At 41.3% G+C, this 19,952-nt stretch overlaps 1 protein-coding gene across 13 annotated transcripts in view; it reads left to right on the top strand.

Annotated features, from left to right (window-relative positions):
- KIF21A (kinesin family member 21A) overlaps positions 1–19,952 on the top strand; it is a 121,215-nt gene that overhangs the window by 56,503 nt on the left and 44,760 nt on the right. For all 13 annotated transcript variants that reach the window (XM_058655858.1, XM_058655857.1, XM_058655862.1 and 10 more), the window contains exons 2-10: positions 3,277–3,499; positions 3,625–3,807; positions 5,763–5,912; positions 6,525–6,659; positions 7,134–7,301; positions 9,627–9,742; positions 14,356–14,551; positions 14,905–15,094; positions 15,414–15,477. In XM_058655858.1, coding sequence (XP_058511841.1) covers positions 3,277–3,499; positions 3,625–3,807; positions 5,763–5,912; positions 6,525–6,659; positions 7,134–7,301; positions 9,627–9,742; positions 14,356–14,551; positions 14,905–15,094; positions 15,414–15,477 — 1,425 coding nt within the window. The remainder of the gene's footprint in view (positions 1–3,276; positions 3,500–3,624; positions 3,808–5,762; positions 5,913–6,524; positions 6,660–7,133; positions 7,302–9,626; positions 9,743–14,355; positions 14,552–14,904; positions 15,095–15,413; positions 15,478–19,952) is intronic.

Genomic DNA, 19,952 nt, shown 5'->3' with positions numbered 1-19,952 from the left:
CTAGGCCACAAACAAGGAGCTGGGTCAAGAGTGGAGCAGTCAGGACATGAACTGACACCCACATGCGATGATGGCATTCGAAGGGGGGGGAACAGGCCAGTTGAGCCCCCAAATTGGAGACTTTAAAATACTAATTTTTGAAGGGGAAATGAAAAAGCAAATTTGACCATAACTTTTGAAGTGCAGTCAGCTTCAGATGTCTGCATGTGTGCATCTAAGTGCTGGGAAATTTCTGTTGCCTGAACCTAGTAGAAAAGGAGCCGGCCTGGCTAAGCATTGATTCGCACTGTCTGCACCCATGCCAGTGGGTGGAAATGGGCATGGTATGTGTTTCAAAGGGAGTCTGACTTGCCACTAGCATGGCAAGTTAGGAGAGGCTAGGAAAATGGAAGACATTCTGAGTGACCCTGCTATTCTAAAACTAACTGTCAGATTTCAACGTCCTAGTTTTTCTTTGTATGTGTGTTGAAATGAAATAACAAGTTTTTTAATAGGCAAGTGCATTAGCCTATGGCTGAAATCAGTCACTTAAAATTAGTAACACACTATTTCACACACTAACCAGTTCTTGTTTCCATTTTGATGGTTGTGGGTTTTTTTTCTCTCTCTCTCTCTTTCTGTTTTGCTCCTTGGGATTTAATGGGCTTCACAGAGTCCTGAAACAGCAAAGAGCAGAGATTGGGATTGATAAGGCAGCTTTCAGTGAAAGTGTGAACTCCAGTGTGATTTTATTTGGGATGCAGAGCTTGTGGGAGCATCAACAAGAAATGGGTGTTCAGGCTGATGAAGGATCTGGAATTGAGAGGGTGGAGAAGAGGTCCAGCGAAAGGGAGCACTATATTTGAACATGTAAAAGCCACAGAGACCAGAGTTCGCTGCTGAAACTGATTTAAGTAAACAAACCATCATCACTGCACTGCCAAGGAAAACTGGTTACCGCATAGAAGAAGGATGGGGAAAGCAGAGGGACTTAGAGATACACTGAAGGGTTCTAAGCAACATTATGATACAATCAACATATTTTCTAGTATCACTGATACTGACTGCAGTGTATGGGTCAAGCGTATGGTAATGAGATTTTTGCAATATTCTAAGAGATGATTATGGCCTTGATTAGCATGATAGTGGTAGAGTAGGAAGGAGCTCTGGGCTGAAGAGTTGTCTTGGAGATAACTGTAGCTCATGGAAGCAGATTACGCTTTTACAATAGGGAAGAGCAAAGAACAGACATGCAATGTTCAGTGGGTTCTGGCTCTCCCTTTTTGGGGTTGGCAAGAATCAAGATGGCAGTTCTCCTAAAGAGGATCATGTGCTGTTTTAGATTGCTCCTCCTTAGGCAGATAAAGGGGAAGAAGTGTTTGGAAAGAGGAGATGAACTGAGGAATAGGAAGGATCAGAAAGGTGAAGCTTTACTACCATGGACAGTTCTTGTGATCCAGGGGCATAACTCTTACAAGCACTCTTGGGGCTGGTGTTGTGGTGCAACCAGTTAAGCTGCCCTCTGTGATACTGGCATCTCAGATGAGCTTAGGTTTAATTAAGTTCTGGCTGTTCTACTTCTAGTCCAGCTCTCTGGTAGTATGCCTGGGAAAACAACAGAAGCTAGTCCAAGTGTTTGTGCCCCTGCAGTCCCTTGAGAGACTGAGAAGTTTTGGCCTCCTTATGCCCCAGCCCAGTTGTGGCCAGTAGATGGAAGATCTCTCTTTCCTTCTCTCTTCCTCTCTCCCCTCCCTCCCTTTAACTGCTTTTCAACTACATAAAATAAATAAATCTTCAAAAAAGGAATTCTTTGTTATATAATTTCATTTTTGTCACAGTGCATGGTATTGTTTCCCTTCTTTCTTTTTCTTTAATATAGTAACTTATAGTTAGTGTTAGATCCAAAAAGAATCTTGAAAATTATTCTTTCTGTCACTAGGTGAGGACACTGACACTGTGGGAGGGGGCCATGGGACAGACTAGGAGGCCCCAAGTCCACTGCCAGGCTGCACGCACACTGACCACTGCATTCTCTCAGAGCCAGGCTTTATCAAGGAAAGTTCCACCATCACACAGGAAATAATTACATGCTATAATTTTGTAATATATACTTATTAATAGTACATTTTTATTATAAATATATTCTTTAGTTACAGTTTTTGGGAGTACAAAATCCCGTGTTAGAGAACTAGGGTTGAAGAAATACACTCCTCTCAGTTCTTTTTCTTATCCTTCCGTTGACCTTCCATCATGACAAGGTGGAGGAGTGAAGTTGGAAATCTGGACCAAGGCTCAACTTTCATCTCTAATAAGTAGGTGAACTCATTTTACCTCTGAGAGCCTCTTATCTCACAAAATAAGGATTTAGGGCCAGATCCCGCTAAAATCTGTATCTTGGTCTGTCTGTATTTAGTCGTCTTGTCTTTCTTTTTAAAACTACTCTTTTGTGCAAGCGGGAATCTTGTGAAAGACCTAGCAGGTCACTGGCCTGTATGTCCAGGATAATAGGGTCAGGCTTTAGCTTGTGATCATTGTCACCATGTCTGCTGCTTTGGAAATAAGAGAAGACAGACCTGGAAGGTGTTGAAGTGGATGGGAGTGGGTGTGTGGTAGGTGTGGTGCTGGGGTCTTCCTCTTGGCGGACAGACAACTCATAATGACCCACTAGGTTTTGGAAAGGAAATACTAGAGTCTCTTTTTGTTTTTATTTGAAATTTATTTACAAAGCATTTTTCTATGTATTTCAACATAGGAAATATCAATAAAGTAGCCTAGGTGTAATGTTTATAAATGACTAGAGGTATAGTGAGTTGCGGGACTAGCTTGTACTTGTTCAGCTGCCAGTGAGTACTAGTCAAATACGTTTGGAAACTATTGGTGCAGAATTGGCAAAAGAGAAAGCAGAGTTAGGGACATCTGACCATCATGATAAGTTTTATGTCCTTAAATTTTCATTCGATTGTATCATCACCACTGGAAATAAAGAGAAGAAATCTTAGAAGAAGACGAACAGCATCTAGATAGCAGGATTTATTTGATTGTCTATGCCTTATAGAATTGAGGAAAGCGTTCATCTGTACAACTATTTAACTTTAGAAGTAAATTTCACTTTGGTTGATGTTTGGAGAATGGCAAGTAAATCCTTGGGATTGTTAGGGAAGTTATCTTATAAACTGATATTAATTTGGTGTGATTATGTTAGTGATTATAAACAAATTGGCCAAGAATTTTTAACTTATTTCTTGATGATTTTTTTGCCCTTTTTAAACTTCTTTTTTTTCTGATTATTTTTCACAGAATAAGACCTCAGCTTGCCAAAGAAAAGATTGAAGGATGCCATATATGTACATCTGTCACACCAGGAGAGCCTCAGGTCTTCCTGGGGAAAGACAAAGCTTTCACGTTTGATTATGTGTTCGACATCGACTCCCAGCAACAGCAAATTTATACTCAGTGCATTGAAAAACTGATTGAAGGTTGTTTTGAAGGATACAATGCTACAGTGTTTGCTTATGGACAGGTGAGTCTGTGTTATTTTCACAGGTTCTGTAACTCTTCAGAAGTGAACTGAGTTGCACTTTTCATTTTTGTTTCTTGAGGTTAGGTGGAGGCAGAACACTCATTTCTCTTTGTTCTTTTGTTCAGACTGGAGCTGGAAAGACATACACAATGGGAACAGGGTTTGATGTTAACATTGTTGAGGAAGAACAGGGTATTATTTCTCGTGCTGTTAAACACCTTTTCAAGAGTATCGAAGAAAAAAAAGCCACAGCAATCAAAAATGGACTTCCTCCTCCAGATTTTAAAGTGAATGCCCAGTTCTTAGAGGTAATAATCCGATTATGTCACTAGTTTAAAAGTTGTCGTTACAACCATAAGCCATTATTATTTTTATTGTGAGCTTCTAATACTGTGCATTATATGTCGTGCTTGATAAATGCTATCTGACTCAACGGACACAAGGTATTAGGGAGTTAGCGTTCTGTACTTGAAGCCGATGATGTTGATATTGAAGATTACAAGCACCTGGGGCAGGTGTTTGGTACAGAATGAAGATGCTCCATGAGATGCCTACAATGATGTGTCCAAGTCCTGGCTTCGAGTCCTGGCTCTGCTCCTGATTCCAGCTTCCCACTAATGTGCACTCTTAGTGGAAGCAGTTGATGGTTGAAGTCCTTGCATTTCTGCCACCCACATGAGAAATAGATGGAGCTTTCAGCTCCTGGCTTGGACTAGACCCAGCCTCACTTATTGTAGGCATTTGAGGAATTCACCAGCAGGTGGGAGACCACGTTTTGTCTCTTTGCCTCTGTCTCACTACCCTTCAAATATAATAATAATACAAACACTTGACTAGTGTTCTTAGAGTAAAAGAACAGCTAATATTGTTTATTTCAGGTCCTCTCTTCATCATGAAGTAAAGCCAACTATCTGTTGTGATTTAGACACATAGTGCTGGAAACTCAGTGAGTGAGACCAAAAGGGAGTGGGGAAAATGTGTGAGGTGATAGGCTCTACGCTGTGGATCTCATCGGCTTGCAGAAGCTGGTTCCTGTTCAGTGGTTGGGGCAGGTTTGGATTTAGTGCCATCTGTTGTATTGGGAGAGATGTGATAGCATGAGAACATGTAGGATTCGAGCCACATTGCAGGTAGGTGGCAATGATATCATGATTCTGGAGTCTCGGTCCCAAGAGTGTTCCACTTCAGAGCACCTGACCCATGAGCTATGGTCGTTCATGAAGCATTTCATTCTGCTTTATATAGCATGAACAGGTAACTTCATAAAAATGAATGTCAGGGATGTTGACTGTGGTGAAAACCTCTTTTAGGAAAAATCAAGAAAAATGTGACTGAGATTCTACCAAAAGAAAAGATAAATCATAGAGGGAAAAGGAAAGAAACAATGTCCTTCTACCTTCCCTTGCACCTTGTAGAACGCTGTTAGGCATTATGATCTTAAAGCATATTAAAAGAAAACAAGGTCTGTCTCCTAAGAAGCAGGCTTGATTTTGTCAGCCCCCACTGATGCAAAAACATTACTATTATTGCTGGCATTGCAAAATGCCCAGTATCAGTCAAGATAGGTAGAGTAGCAGGAAATGTATTTTTATTTGAAAGGATTACAAAGAGAAGGGGACACACACACACACGCTGATGGAGAGAGAGAGAGAGAGAAATCTTTCACCTGCTTGTTGACTCCCCAAATGGCCGCAGTGACTGGAACCGAGTCAGTCCAAAGTCAGGAACCAGGAGCTTCCTCTGGGTCTCCTGTGTAGGTGCAAGGAACCAAGTACTTGAGGCATCCTCTGCTGTACTTCTAGGCCATACAGAGGGAACTGGATTGACAGTGGGGCAGCTGGGACTTAAATCCTCAGCATTAAGGGGTGCTGGCGTTGCCTGTGGAGACTTAGGTCGCTAAGCCACCGTACTTGCCCTAGGAAATGTGTTTTTAGCTCTCGAGTAGTAAAAATTGTTCACTGTCTGAACTTCCAGTCTGCCTGTACATAGTTGGCATTTAGTTCTTGGAGTTTGCTTGTGCTGCTGAACTTTGCTGGTCTCTTGCAAAGAATTGGTCTATCATTTTAGCTAGTCCTTAACTCATTAGTCATGATTAAGCCCTTTATTGATCTTAGCCTTGTAATTAAACACGGCATATGCTTATTATTTGCAGCAATAATTTCCTTGTTCATTTTATGTGTTGTTTTGAAGAAATACATGTCATCTTGGAAAAACTTTACTTGAAAGATAATATTATTCAACTTCTGATATTTCTTTTTGACAGCTCTATAATGAAGAAGTCCTTGACTTATTTGATACCACTCGTGATATTGATTCCAAAAATAAAAAATCAAATATAAGAATTCATGAAGATTCAACTGGAGGAATTTACACTGTGGGCGTCACAACACGCACTGTGAATACAGAATCGGAGGTGACATTTATGTTGTGAAAATAGATCGACTGTTTGCTAGCCTGCTTATGGTTAAGAAATTTGTATCTTTAGTCATCGACGGAGTTAAACTCTTGCCTTGTGTTTTAAAAGTCAAAATGCTGTTATAAAAATGTCAGGTTTATGAGGAAGTCAGAACATTTATTATGGCATCAGAATGATTGAAGGATGCAGGCATAACAACCGAAAGAAAAGTCTGTCATTGTCATGAACTGTGAAAGGGCAATTTTGCCTTTTGCTATAATTTGGAAAGTTCTGGCTCCTTAAAAAATGCTTCAACACAACACAGAAAACAGAGTAATTGAGGTTATTGCTCAGTTTGTACCAACTGCAACAGTGTTGGAACGGAAGCTGCAAATGTCAGCAAATGGCCAACAAAGGAATCTCAGTGCTTTCTCTGAAAGATAATATGCTATTATACTGAGAAGTTCAGCTCTAAAGGTGCCTGTATCCAAAATAACCATGTGAAAATGCAGCCTCTTTGGCATGCCTTCGTATTCTGGGCTTTAGCCGTTGGCTTGGGCTGTGGCTTGCCCACTGTCCCGGGGACATGTGAGTGCCCCTTTGACGGCCTTGTCCCGCCCCGCCTTTCAGATGATGCAGTGTCTGAAGCTTGGAGCTCTGTCCAGGACCACGGCCAGTACCCAGATGAACGTACAGAGCTCTCGTTCACACGCCATTTTCACCATCCACGTGTGTCAGACCAGAGCGTGCCCCCAGACGGATGCCGTGAGTCATGATGCTGACTGTCTAAGCCCTTCGTTCCTTGTTTCCCCCAAATCCCTAGTGAGAGAATGAGTCTTTGGGCCAGACTCAGTTTGCTGGCTGCCTCCTTTTCCTCATTTTCTCTTCGGATCCTGTGTAAGTTGAAGCTGGCCATCCATGTGAGATTTTGAAATTAAAACACAAAAACAAAACAAAAACCAGAAAGTGTGCCGTGGCCTTCTGGTGAGAGACACAGTCACCCAGGATCCTTGAATGAGCATCAGCCATCTCTGATGAGAGCTGGGTTCTGGTGCTCCTAGCATCTTTCTGAGTTGAAGAGTTCACTGCCAGCAGGTGTTTTTCTTGTGCATTTGTTTGTCTTCATGTCCGCTTCTTTGGCTGTGTCTCTGTGTATATGTGGGTTGAAGGTGAGATGGGCTTAGAAGGTATTCATTGTTATGTTAATAAAGTATTCACAATTATTTTCCTTAATTGCAGGAGAATGCAACGGATAACAAGATGATTTCTGAGTCATCACAGATGAACGAATTTGAAACCCTGACTGCAAAATTCCATTTTGTTGATCTGGCAGGATCAGAAAGGCTGAAACGAACAGGGGCCACTGGCGAGAGAGCCAAAGAAGGCATTTCCATCAACTGTGGCCTTGTAAGACTAAGGCTTTGCGCTGGGAGTGTGCCGGGGCTTGTCTGTTCTCCTGCTGTCCTGTGCGTGTGCGGAACCCGTGGAAACCCTGCAGGCGCCAAGCGGGGAAGTGGAACGACCGTGCTTGTGAATAATGCGCTGCAGCTCTCATCTCCCCTCTTTCCTTCACATTGCCGATTTTCTCTTGAATGTGATTAGTTGTATGACATGCAAAAAAATTATATGGAAGTTATTTTTTATTTTTCCTAAGTTTTTTAAAAAATTGTTTTTATTTGAAAGGTATATTTTACAGAGGGAGACAGAGAGAGATCGTCCACCTGCTAGTTCCCTCCCCAAATGGCTGCAAAGGCTAGAGCTGAGCTGACCCAGAGCCAGGAGCCAGGAGCTCCTTCCAGGACGCAGGGTTTGAGCTCTCCTTCACTGTGCTTCCAGGCCATCAGCACGGAGGCAGATCAGAAGTAACGTAGCCAAGGCATGAACTGGCGCCGATGTACACGCCAGCTCTACAGGCTGAGGATTAGCCGGTTACACCACCACACCAGCCCTCCATGTACAAGTTACATACCACATAAAAATATATATATATAAATACTGTCAAAATTAGCTTTCAATTTTAAATATTTCATGGGTAAAGACTTCCAAATTAGTGTTTTGCCAACACTTTATGACAGTTTTTTTTTAATTGACTTTGGACATGATAATAAAAAATATCTTTTAGTAATAATATTTTCAAAATAAACTTTTCTAGATGTTAGGAATTAGCTGTATTATCATGCCACCTAGTGGTATTTTGATTGGATGACACCTGTGATTGTTACAAGAAAATGGTTCTAAGTAAATAGCAATTTTTTGGTCTAATTTTGTCTTCATTTAGAAAATCAAATATTTATTCCTGCAGAAAAGTAATGACATCCCTCGATTCCCGTGGTGCTGGCAGTCGGGGTGTGTGCCCTCTGCTTCTGGGACTGGAGTCTCCACACACCTGGGCCTCCCCTCCCGAGCCCTCCCCCCATCATTGCTCAAAAATTGATACTGTCAGCTGCAGCCTGTGAGGGATTTATCTACCAGTCTGAGTACAAAGATCCAGGCTTCCCTCCCAGCACCAGGACATGTCTCTATGCTCCTCGTCTGTGTTCGCAGTGTGTACCTGAGGGCGACCGGAAGCCTGGATTCTGTGTGTTGTTTTTGAGATACAAAATGGAGGCACTTTCAGGAGAGGTGCCCTTCTTGGGTTTCCCTGGGGAGGCTGTTGAAGCGTGCTGGTAAGGTGTCAGCACTCGAGACTGTCCGTGGCCTCTCTGGAAGCGAGGGACTAGGACATGGTGATGGCTGGGCCGCTCGAGCGTGACCCTGGGCTTCTCAGCCAGGTGACAGCATGCTTGTGTTGCGGAAGTGGAGTATGACCGAGGTAGCAGCCACGTTGCAGGTGGCAGTTCCATGAGAGTGAGAAGAGCAGGAACGGTGGCAGGAGGAAGGATGATCTTTGTAGTGAGATGTAGGGTTTAAACATTCGTGTACTTTGCATAGTTACATTGTGTTGTGAAGGACAGCGTTACACAGGAATACCTGTTCAGAGAAAGCACACTGATTTTCTGTTTGGAAAGATTTCTTTATTTAATAAAAAGGCAGAATTTTAGAGAGAGAAAGAGAGTTCTTCCGTCTCTTGCAAGGGGAGCTGGAAGGGAAGTGGAGCGGCTGGAACAGGAGCCGGGAGGCAGAGGCTTCTTCCCTGTCTCCCACATGTGTGCAGGGCCCAGAGCTGGCATCTTCCACTGCATTTCCAGGAGCGTTGGCAGGGAGCTGCCTCTCCAGCGCCAGTGCCCAGACAGGATGCTGGGACACAAGTGGCAGCTTTATGCAGAAGCCACAACACTAGCCTCCATGCAGAAATGTTTATGGTATTTACAGGAGACTTTGTTTTCCCAGAAGGGAACAATATTGTAGCAAGAAAATTTCATAGACATTTTCATGGACTATTGAGCTATCTAAAATTTTTTTAAAATATATCTGAGGAGAATTTTCAGCATTAATTAATCCTTTTTAATACAATCTGCTTGTCTAGGGATAGCTCGTAATCATCAGTCTAATAGATATATTGCATAGGAATATCTTGGAATTTAAGCTCAGGTATTTGTGAAATAGCATATATAGGATACTAAGCTTTGAGTGGTTTCAGCTAAAGCAAAAACTTGGAAATTCATTTTGCACTTCTAAATACAGATGAAAACAAAGCTAAACATAATTGTCTCGGCTCTGTCATAGCTCTGTATTACTTGTCCAAGCTTTCTTGGAGTGAAAGTGTATGACCCGTTCCCATCCCTCTTTCAGCTGGCCCTTGGTAATGTCATCAGTGCCCTGGGAGACAAGAGCAAGAGGGCCACCCACGTTCCCTACAGAGATTCCAAGTTGACAAGACTCCTGCAGGATTCCCTGGGGGGCAATAGGTACGTATACAGGAGTATTCTTCATAGTACTGCCTTTTGATGATTCATTATTTACTTTGAAAGGATTGTTTATTATTTTTATTGGAAAGGGGATTTATAGACAGAAGGGGAGACAGGGAGAGAGAGAGCAAGAGAGAGGGAGAGAGGTGTTCCATCTGCTGATTCACTCCCCAAACGGCTGCAGTGGCCAGAGCTGAGCCAATCAGAAGCCAGAAGCCAGGAGCCAGGGGCTCTGTCTGAGTCTCCCACACAGGTACAGAGTTTCCAGGCTTTGAGCAGTCTTCCACTGCCTTCCCAGGCCATAAGCAGGGAGCTAGATGGGAACTGGAGTAGTTAGGAAGGGAACCAGTATCCATATTGATGTTACCACTTACAGGAAGAGGATTAGCCAGTTGAGACATGGAGCTGGGCTCTGATTATTCATTATTTTTTTAAGCAAGCATCTAAGGTGATTCATAAGAACTGCTTTTATTGTAAGACAAATTAATTGGATGAGGAACTAATAATCATGTCATTAGGGACCTACAATATGTGAGTCATGTTATATGTTGTTATTGTATGTAATCCTTTTAATATTCATTGAGTAGACATTATTATTCTACTTTATAGATAAGAAATTGAAATTCAGACAAGCTAAATAATTAGCTTGTAAATGCAGTCTATAAGTATACACTGTTTCTGGCATCTACCATTTCTGTTTTAAATGCTTAGTACATAGTAGATGCTTAATAAAGATTTTTTTTTTAAAAAAAACATTGTCTTCCAAATGATCATAGACTAGTTTAAATATTATTATTAAGTTTTTGCAAAGTTTTCTAAACCTTCATTCACTGTTTTTTAAATGTATGGAAAATTTGTCTTAAGATGTCAGTGGAGAGCCATGCCAGGCAAAACATGTATCTGTTGTGCCAACATCCCATGTGGGGCTGGTTTGAGTCCAGCCTGCTCTCCTGAAACACCTCCTTGCTCTGACCTGGGACAGCAAGAGAGGCTGCCCCAAGTTCTTGGACCCCAGTGCCCACTTGGGAGACTTAGAAGAAGCTCCTGGAACCTAGCTTTGGATTAGATAAGCCATTGTGGCCATTTGGGGAGTGAACCAACAGCCATTTAGAAGTCCCCCATGTCCTCATATCTCTGCTTTTCCAATAAAATAATAAATAAATCTTTGAAAAGGTCAACCAAAGGCGATGTATGGTGTTTGGTGGTTAATAATTTTGCTAATATTTTTGTTTTAATTTGTTACGTTATTCTGATGTCTCTCATCAGCTAAGCACATCTTTTTGATAATGCATTCTGTTGCCTAAATGTCAATCTGTTGATCTTACGGGTGGAAATATCCTTGACATTTATGTGTAATCACAGCACAAGTCATGGAGTTACACACAAGCACATGATTGTATTGTTTTCAGTATTGAAAACAATGTTTATTGGAAAGATCCTAAGATGCTATCTAGTAATCTAGTAGTTAAACTTAAAGCTTTGTTTTAGGTCAGCAATTGAGGAAATTTTAACTAGAGTAAATCTGTGTAGATTCTAAATCCGTTTGATTTAGAAGCATCTTTTTTTTTTTTTTATAGAATTCAACAGTATCATTTTCATTTATCTTCCTTTTACATAATATTGATCTTCTCTCAGCTTACCCCTTTTCGTCATATCCTGTCAGCAGATATAATTTATTTCTATTGTTACATGTTTCTTCCTCTTGTATTTTTGGTCTGAATGTTACTGTTCTTCTGGGTCTTATTATAACAAAGTAGAATTTTTATTCTTTAAGTCAGATGTGCGTATTTCTAAGTCACATAATGTGTAGCTCTTTGCTGTCTTCATTTCTTGACAGTAAAATTAAGCAGAGATGGTAAATGCCCCTCTTCAGAAGTTTAAATACTTCTGAGTACCTTGTTACATTGAAAAGCTTGCTTGCCTTGAAGCATTCTAAAATAGTTGGACTGCAGGCTTCGGGATTGCTGCGGAGTTGAGGCCAGTGTGCAGCTCAGCTGTTCCTCAGCCATTTCCATCCTGGTAGCAGCGCCCTAAGGGTGAGCACTCCTCCCGCATCCGAGCAGACCTCAGTTCATCTTAAAATGGTAACATTGGACTCCTGGTTGACAAGCCTTATTCTATGTGTGAATCTCTGAAACGAAAATGCCTTAAAACAACAACAACAACAACACATTGAGCATAAGTGAAAAAAACAGGTGTTTTCGAAAATAAGCTTCATATATTTAGGTGAATAATTTCTTTGTAAAACACACTATTATAACTTTGTAATGTTCGATAAAACATGACGTTTGCAGCAAGAATTCTGGAAAATGCAGACTATAGAGCATGAATAAAAATCAGTTCCATTTCTACTCCATAGGTGGAATTACTGTTCACAGTTTTTTGTGTTTCTTTTAGATGCACAACTTAAAATATAAAATTTATAATAGATACCATAGTATATTTAAGTGACAGAGAAGCCGTTAAATCAGGGTTATGGTTACATGAACTTTAAGAATAAGCAGCTCTAGTATTTGAGTTTTAACTAGATTCTCTGGGGTTGGTTTAATCTGTGACCTTTTGCCCGTGTAGTTGATGGTGGCCACTCCCCTTGGCTGCAGCTTTCACATGTCTTTTAAGCTCTTAATCCCAATGCTTCGCAAAATATTTGTGAAGGGTGAGTCCCTCCTTTCGGAACGGCTTAATGCTGTACATGCCTCTGCTTGGTGTGCCCTGTTTGAGAGCCCCCCTCTAAGTTTGCACACCTTTGAGGGGGGTCTCCTCTGGTCTATTCAGTGACTTGAGTTCATGATAGGAAGCCCGAATATAAAAGCTTCTAGAATGCTTACTCTAAGTTCTGCATTCACTGTTGACAACAAGAGACGATTTGCACAAGGGCACAGGGATGGTGCTTGGAGTTGCTCGGTTGCGGTCAGTACCCACGATCCTCGTTTTTGCTGGAATACCTTGTCTTCTTTATCAAGAGAGAGAGCTGAAGTGGTGGAATTCTCCTTCTGATCCACACAATGGATATTTTGTACATATGGCACGTAACACAAACAATATTAAGGAACCCCAACATTATGTGCTATGGTTTGATGTACCCTGATAAATAAAACTTGTAAATCCCACTTAGTGCCCAAGAGTTTGGAAGTTTATAAAATTTTAAAGAAACAGTCACCGTGTAATGAATAAGAGATACCCGAAGAATAGGAGGAGACTGAAAGGTACAGCTGACTTGAGGGTTAGAGTCTATGACCATGTGAAAACTTACCTGAACGTTTAAGAAACAGGAAGCGCACGGGGGAGAGTGAACAGGAGTTGGTGGCAGAGAAAGACAGAGTGTGACCCCCTGTGGAAGGGACACTGTGAGCGCTGCATTGAAGTACTGAGGAGGGCAAGAGAAGCTGGGGACTGTGTGGGAAACTTTGGGATCGACTGGCATTGATTCACTTCCACATGCATAAGAGAGCTCTTCCATTGCCACCCGGTTCAGGTTTCAGTCGCAGTGTGAATGCCTGTTAGAATCTTCCTGAACTTGGCCTACAGAGCAGCTGGGCCTAGGCTTTGTGCTGCTTAGCTGTTTATTAAGACCATGACGTAATGTTTCTGAGGACATGGCTCCTGTTTTTCCTGTGTGAGCTGATGAGAAACCCCAAATCTTTCATCAGCCTTTACAAGTGAGACTTTATGTGGTGAAACTTGGGGGTAGACCAGGTGTTCTTCCTGCTTGAATGTGATTGAATTTGGTGTGAAATTCTTTGCTGATATTAAGAGTCAGGATACCACTACTACTGAACTTAGTAAGTCATGCAAGAAACAGTTTTTGGTATTTGATCATAATAGTTTATTTTAGGATTACTGTGTAGATTGCTTCAAAAGATTTTGGTAGAGTGGAAACAAAGATATGTACAGCTGTACTTTTTCAAGGTATTGTTCAAAGAAGTTAATTTTTCTTGATATTACCCAAGTAAGTAAAATCTTCCTCTTTGAGATACTTAAACCATGGGGCATTTGAGATTGCTTCTAGTTTTAAGTTAGTGCCATTAATTTACTGTCTTGAAGTGACTGTCCTGTTCAGTGACAGTGATTTTAAAAGGCTTATTTTTGTGTTTTATTTGCCTTTACTATAACCCTAATTATTTTTTTTTTTTTTTTTTTTTATTTTTTTGAATCATAGTTTATTACTTATTTTTTTTTTTCTTTTTTTAAAAAGATTTATTTATTTATTTATTTATTTTTTTAATTATTTATTATTTAACTTCAGTAATTACATTGTATTATGTGACACAGTTACATAGATACTTGGGTTCTCCCCACCCCTCCCCAAACCCTCCCACCATGGTGGATTCCTCCACCTTATTGCATAACCACAGCTCAAGTTCAGTTGAGATTTCCCCATTGCAAGCATATACCAAACATAGAGTCCAGCATCTTATTGTCCCGTCAAGTTCAACGGTTTCTTAGGTATACCCTCTCTGGTCTGATGACAGAGCCAGCAGAGTATCATCCCAGTCAATTGAAAGCTCCAACATACCATCAGCAAAAATTTACATCATTATGGAATTAATTGACATAGTAATGAGTAACCAATATGTTAAAAGTAAATGCGGGTTTTTATCTGTAACTTTCAGCCAAACCATCATGATAGCCTGTGTCAGCCCTTCTGACAGAGACTTTATGGAAACGCTCAATACCTTGAAATATGCTAATCGAGCTAGGAATATAAAAAACAAGGTGGTGGTCAACCAAGACAGGGCTAGTCAGCAAATCAACGCGCTCCGCAGTGAGATCACACGGCTTCAGATGGAGCTCATGGAGTACAAAACGGTAAGCCCTCTGCCGCGGGGCTTGGCGGCACATCCCACCACGGCTGCTAGTGATGGCTGCCCTGTCTCTCGGAAGTCCTCTGTCGTCACCACAGTAACCCTAGCCTTAACCCTCTGGAGCCTTGCTCCTCAGCCTGGGGAGTAGTGCTTAACCTTGTCAGTATAACTGACCAACACTTGTTCAAAGGCTTCCTCTCGACTCAGTGTTTAGTGACTCGTGTACCACGGAGGGTCGTGGTAGAGGGTAAAGGACCTCACGCTTTTGTAGAAATATATCATCTTGGGGTATCGTTGACTGAAACTGGTGTGTATTTAAGGCTCTTGTGCCATCCAGGACATATTTTCCTTCCTCAGGGGAAAAGAATAATTGATGAGGAAGGTGTAGAAAGCATCAATGACATGTTCCATGAGAATGCCATGCTACAGACGGAAAACAATAACCTGCGGGTGAGGATCAAAGCCATGCAAGAGACAGTGGACGCACTGAGGGCCAGGATCACACAGCTGCTCAGTGACCAGGCCAACCAGGTTCTTGCCAGAGCAGGTAAGTGGGTCGAGTGGGAGACGCCCCGCGGGCGGGCAGGGGATGTTCTTTGCGTTGAATAATTACCCGGCAGCGTGGAAGTAGAAATGCCAACTTGTGTAAATACAGTATGTCGTTTAAACACTTAATGTTAAAGAATCACAGATGCTTGCACCAGTAAGGTTTGCTCTGTGTCCGGTTGGCCTGTGGTCTGCTTATATTGTTAAGGGGAGAAAACTTGCTGTGAGAGTTGTGCTTTACAAGATCTCTGTTTTCTGTTTTTTCCCAGATGCTGCAAAGCCTTGCTTCATAAGTTTTCATTCCATGCTTTGTCTTTCAGGTGAAGGCAACGAGGAGATTAGTAATATGATTCACAGTTATATCAAAGAAATAGAAGACCTCAGGTATAGTCATGTTTTATGGCACATGTTGTGCATGTTTGTTTCGAGCTTTGCGATGGAGTTTTCTGTTCAGCTGCTGTTTGGAAGAATATTTTAATCTATTGGTCAGGTTCCCTTTAGGGAAACCAGGTACTTGCTTTTCTCGTGTATTATTTTCTGAGCTGCTTTCTGTACTCCGTCTATCCTCCTGCTCTTAGTTCTGTGTCCATCAGTAGGTGATTGTTTATGGAGTTCTGTTGTTTGCCTTTTCTCTCTGAGCCTCTTTCCTCACCCTTTGAGAATTCATTAATATTTGCATACTGTCACCAGTTTATTTGGATCGTCTATTAAACTTCTGTAGCTATTCTAACACACGAATCATTCATTCACTAATTTGCCTGATTAGGCACATTCATTCATATTTCACGCCAAATGCCGCAGAAACTCACCATGGGCCAGCGTCAAGTATGCCTTAAACAACCTCCACAACCTGGCTCTAGCAACAGATGTAACACTCCCATGCCCGAAGTGGAATGCCAACATTTGGAGGGTCTGTGCTTCATGTGGAAACAGTGCACTGAACATAGTCCAAGGGGATAAGGATGAGCGGTGGAATCAGGGTTTCCCATCATTCCTGGAGCGTCTTTGTGTTCCCTGGCTTGCCTTGATGGCTGAGCTCCTGGGAGGCCCGTGGAGGAGCATGTACAGTGTAGATGTCACTTTGCCACCCATTTGCAGGCACTATCCAAGTTGGGGAGATTGTCCTTCATGTTTAGTTCTGTTTCCCTGTCTCTTCCTCTGATCATTATGGATGTTTTAAACCTGTGACAAGTACTGTCTGCTCTGACTCCCCAAGACACACTGGATGTTTCAATAAGTGAAAACCCTGAAGAAGATACTGATAAAGTTACTCAAATCAATGTTTACTTCTCGTTTGTGGCTGAGAGCATGTGGCTACGTCTGTGTAATTTTTCTGGCCTTACTATTTGTCAGAGTTGTCAGGGACGTTGCGTCCTAATTCTGCTTAGCGGCCCACCTGGGCTTGCCGCTGCTGTCTGTAGCTGGCAAGACTCTGCCCTCCCTGCTCAACAGTCATTCTTTAATCAGCTTCTGCTTTATCTGTAGACCCCAACCTTACCATTCCTTGAGGTGAAACTCACAAGATCCTCTTCCCTTTCCTGTGGATTGCGTTCTCTTTCTTGGCATTGGCCAGTTGTTTAAGCTGCTCCTGCAAGCTGCTGCTTCTCCCTCCTGCTTTGTACGCCTGCATAGACACTTGGCCTCAATCTTGGCCCAATAGCAGGATCAGTGTAGTTCTTTCTCGGAGAACTGCCTGAATCATTCCCCACCTATCTTGTGGCAAAAAACCAGAAACTCCTGTAAAGTTTCAAGTTAAGACCAATCCTTAAGCCCTTTAGAAAAGAGCGATGGCTTCACGGGCTGCGAGTTCAGTCACTGACCTCTTGGTTCCCGGCACAGATCCCCAGTGCCGCCTTGGTGGCTTTCTAATTGCTGTGTCCCACCTGTGCAGAGTAGCCTTGTAGAATCCCAGGACTGTAACTTACAGTATAAAATAATTTTCATCTGAGATCCATAAATGAATTTGAATTCAAGTGGGATTACCTGGATTAAAAGTCAAGCTTTTATTTGTTAATAAGGTGTGTGACTTTGGGCAGTTGACCTAATATCTCTAAAGCTTAGCTTGTTCATCTGTAAGAATACCTATTAGTTTCATTGAGTTAATAATAGTCTTGTATAAAAGCAAAGGATTTAAAGCTTCTTGAATTGAAAGATTCTGTAAGGATCAAAATTGTTACTAACCAAATTCTAACATTCTGCTTTTGTGTATTAAACACTGTATCAATTTGTGTTTCCATTGAAACTTAGTCTGAGAGAAATATTTATTCATAGCTCTTTAGATTTAATGCAAATTTATATTGAAGTATTATCAGTTGGGAATGGTCATTTTAATCATCATTCTAATTCTAACAGAGTGGTAGTTAACTTATTCACATTATTTGTAAAATAGTAGCCACTAATTGTTTCTTGTTTCTATAGGGTTTTACAATTTAAAATTTTAGATATTAATGTTTAGAGAACAGATTTCTTGTGTTCTAAATATGTTATTCTGAGAATAGATCCATATTTTTCATCCTCCTTCAGTCCACCATTTTTCTTTTTTTCTTGGTATATTCTTTTAATTTTTGCAATAACATTTTCAATTTGCTTTATGACACAGGATTAATATACTGGTAAACATAATGTTTAACAAAAACAAAGATTGAAAGACCCCCATTCCCAAGACATGTAGACAAGGGCTATAAAAAATTCAGAGTGAAGCATGTCAATTTTACTCTTACACATTCTGGGTTTTTTGGGATACTCTATGTATTAGATGTCAGTAATCAGATGTAACTTACTTTCGTAAGCATGAAGATCCTCTGGTTTCAGCCATTTTGTTGCAGAAGACAGGTTTTCATTCCTTTTTTTTATGGCTGAGTGGTATTTCATTGTATATGTAAGTCACATTTTCTTTTTCCACTCATTAACTGATCTCATCTGAACTGATCTCATGTTTTAGCTACACTGCCAATACCAGGCTGTTTGATTCTTTTATTTATTATATTAACTAATTTGAAAGATAGACTTACAGAAAACAGAGGATGGGGGGATGCGGGGAGGGAGGAGAGAGAAAAAGAGAGAGAGAAAAGGAGAGAGAAATCTTCCCTCTGCTGGTTCAGTCCTGAACTGGCTGAAGGTTGTTGGACCGTGCTGAAGCCAGGGTTCTAGAATTTCTTTCAGGTCTCCCACGTGGTTGCAGAGGCGCTAGCATTAAGGCCATCTTCCTCTATGTTCCCAGACCATTAGCATCTAGATCACTGTGGACTGGGACTGTGTCAAGGGCCAGCATTGCAGGCCGAGGCTGAATCTAATGTAATAGCACTCTGGTCCCTGGCTGCTTAGAGTTTGACAAAATTACAGGATGGAAAACCAACACATAGGTGTCTCTCTCTCCCTCCCCTTTCAAGAGGAGCCCCACCTCCTGGCCTCCTCTGGGGAGGTGCTTCCCTTCCCTCCCTTCCCTGCTCACCTGGTCCCTCTGCAAGTAAACTTTTCTGTCTGCAACAGAAAAAAAAAAAAATCAACACATAAAAGCAAGTAGCCTTTGTATATACAGACAATACCATGGAGGAAGAAGAACTTGTAAGATTTGGATGTAAAATTTTTGTAGAACTTCCACAAGATATGGGAAAGTATAAACAGAGCAAATTTTAATCATCCATTCTCCCACCATTCCAGAAACAGTTTTAACCATTTTACATCTTCAATAATTTTTCCATGTGTACTTCAACAAAATGGAGAGCAGTGTATATGTTGCCTTTTTAATCTTTTCTTTGAAATGTGATATTATATTCATGTTATATTCACACCAATATTCTTAAAAAGTTTATGAAGTGATTTTTGTTTGCCTCTATATAGTAATGTCTTATGGTTTCAATTAATGTTTTAAGTCCTATACTGTAAGTTAGTTATGCTGTTTCCAATTTCTAAAAAAGGAAATCATGTTAAGCACAGTGTCAGAGAAATTTTAAATTATATCATTGATTCCCCTGTCAGTCCTAGGAAAGTTTGTATTTTCATTTCCATTTAGAGGAAAGGGTGTAGCCTTCAGAGACTCAAGGCCCTTGTCCGTATACTTCCCCTGGGCTTTGCTGCTTGGTCTCCTGTGAATTTAAACCCAGGCAGCCACGACTGTGTAAGGAGGACAGAGCGGGAGGACTGTCTGTTTACAGCTTGCATGGAGAGCAGGTTCTGACTGTGTGGCCTAGGGTTTATGGAGGGGAGTCCATGTCAGCACCCATGGTAGAAAAGCAATGTACCCTTGCCAAATACCAGCATTCAAAATCACATTAAAAAAATAAAAGTTCCTATCTATTACATAACAATAAAGGAAACAATTAAAATGCAGGTTTTTTACTGTTAACTGATTTGCTTCCATTCTTTGCAGTTGTATAGTTGAGTTTTGTGCTAGAAATTAAAAATATAGAAACGTTTGCTCTTGGTTGATAATCATGAATTTTGACTTTTAATTTTCAATAATTGGTATTTTATACTTAAATTACTTTTTTTTTTTTAAGATTTATTATTATTGCAAAGCTGGATATACAGAGAGGAGGAGAGACAGAGAGGAAGATCTTCCATCCGATGTTTTACTCCCCAAGTGAGCCACAACGGGCCGGCGAGCGCCAATCCGATGCCGGGAACCTGGAACCTCCTCCAGGTCTCCCACACGGGTGCAGGGTCCCAATGCATTGGGCCGTCCTCAACTGCTTTCCCAGGCCACAAGCAGGGAGCTGGATGGGAAGTGGAGCTGCCGGGATTAGAACCGGCGCCCATATGGGATCCCGGGGCGTTCAAGGCGAGGACTTTAGCCGCTAGGCCACGCCACCGGGCCCCTTATATTACTTTTTTAGTTAAAATGACATCATACAATTTTG

The sequence above is a fragment of the Ochotona princeps genome, chromosome 27 (assembly GCF_030435755.1).
Source record: "Ochotona princeps isolate mOchPri1 chromosome 27, mOchPri1.hap1, whole genome shotgun sequence".
Taxonomy (NCBI): domain Eukaryota; kingdom Metazoa; phylum Chordata; class Mammalia; order Lagomorpha; family Ochotonidae; genus Ochotona; species Ochotona princeps.
This window is presented reverse-complemented; position numbering and strand designations above follow the sequence as displayed.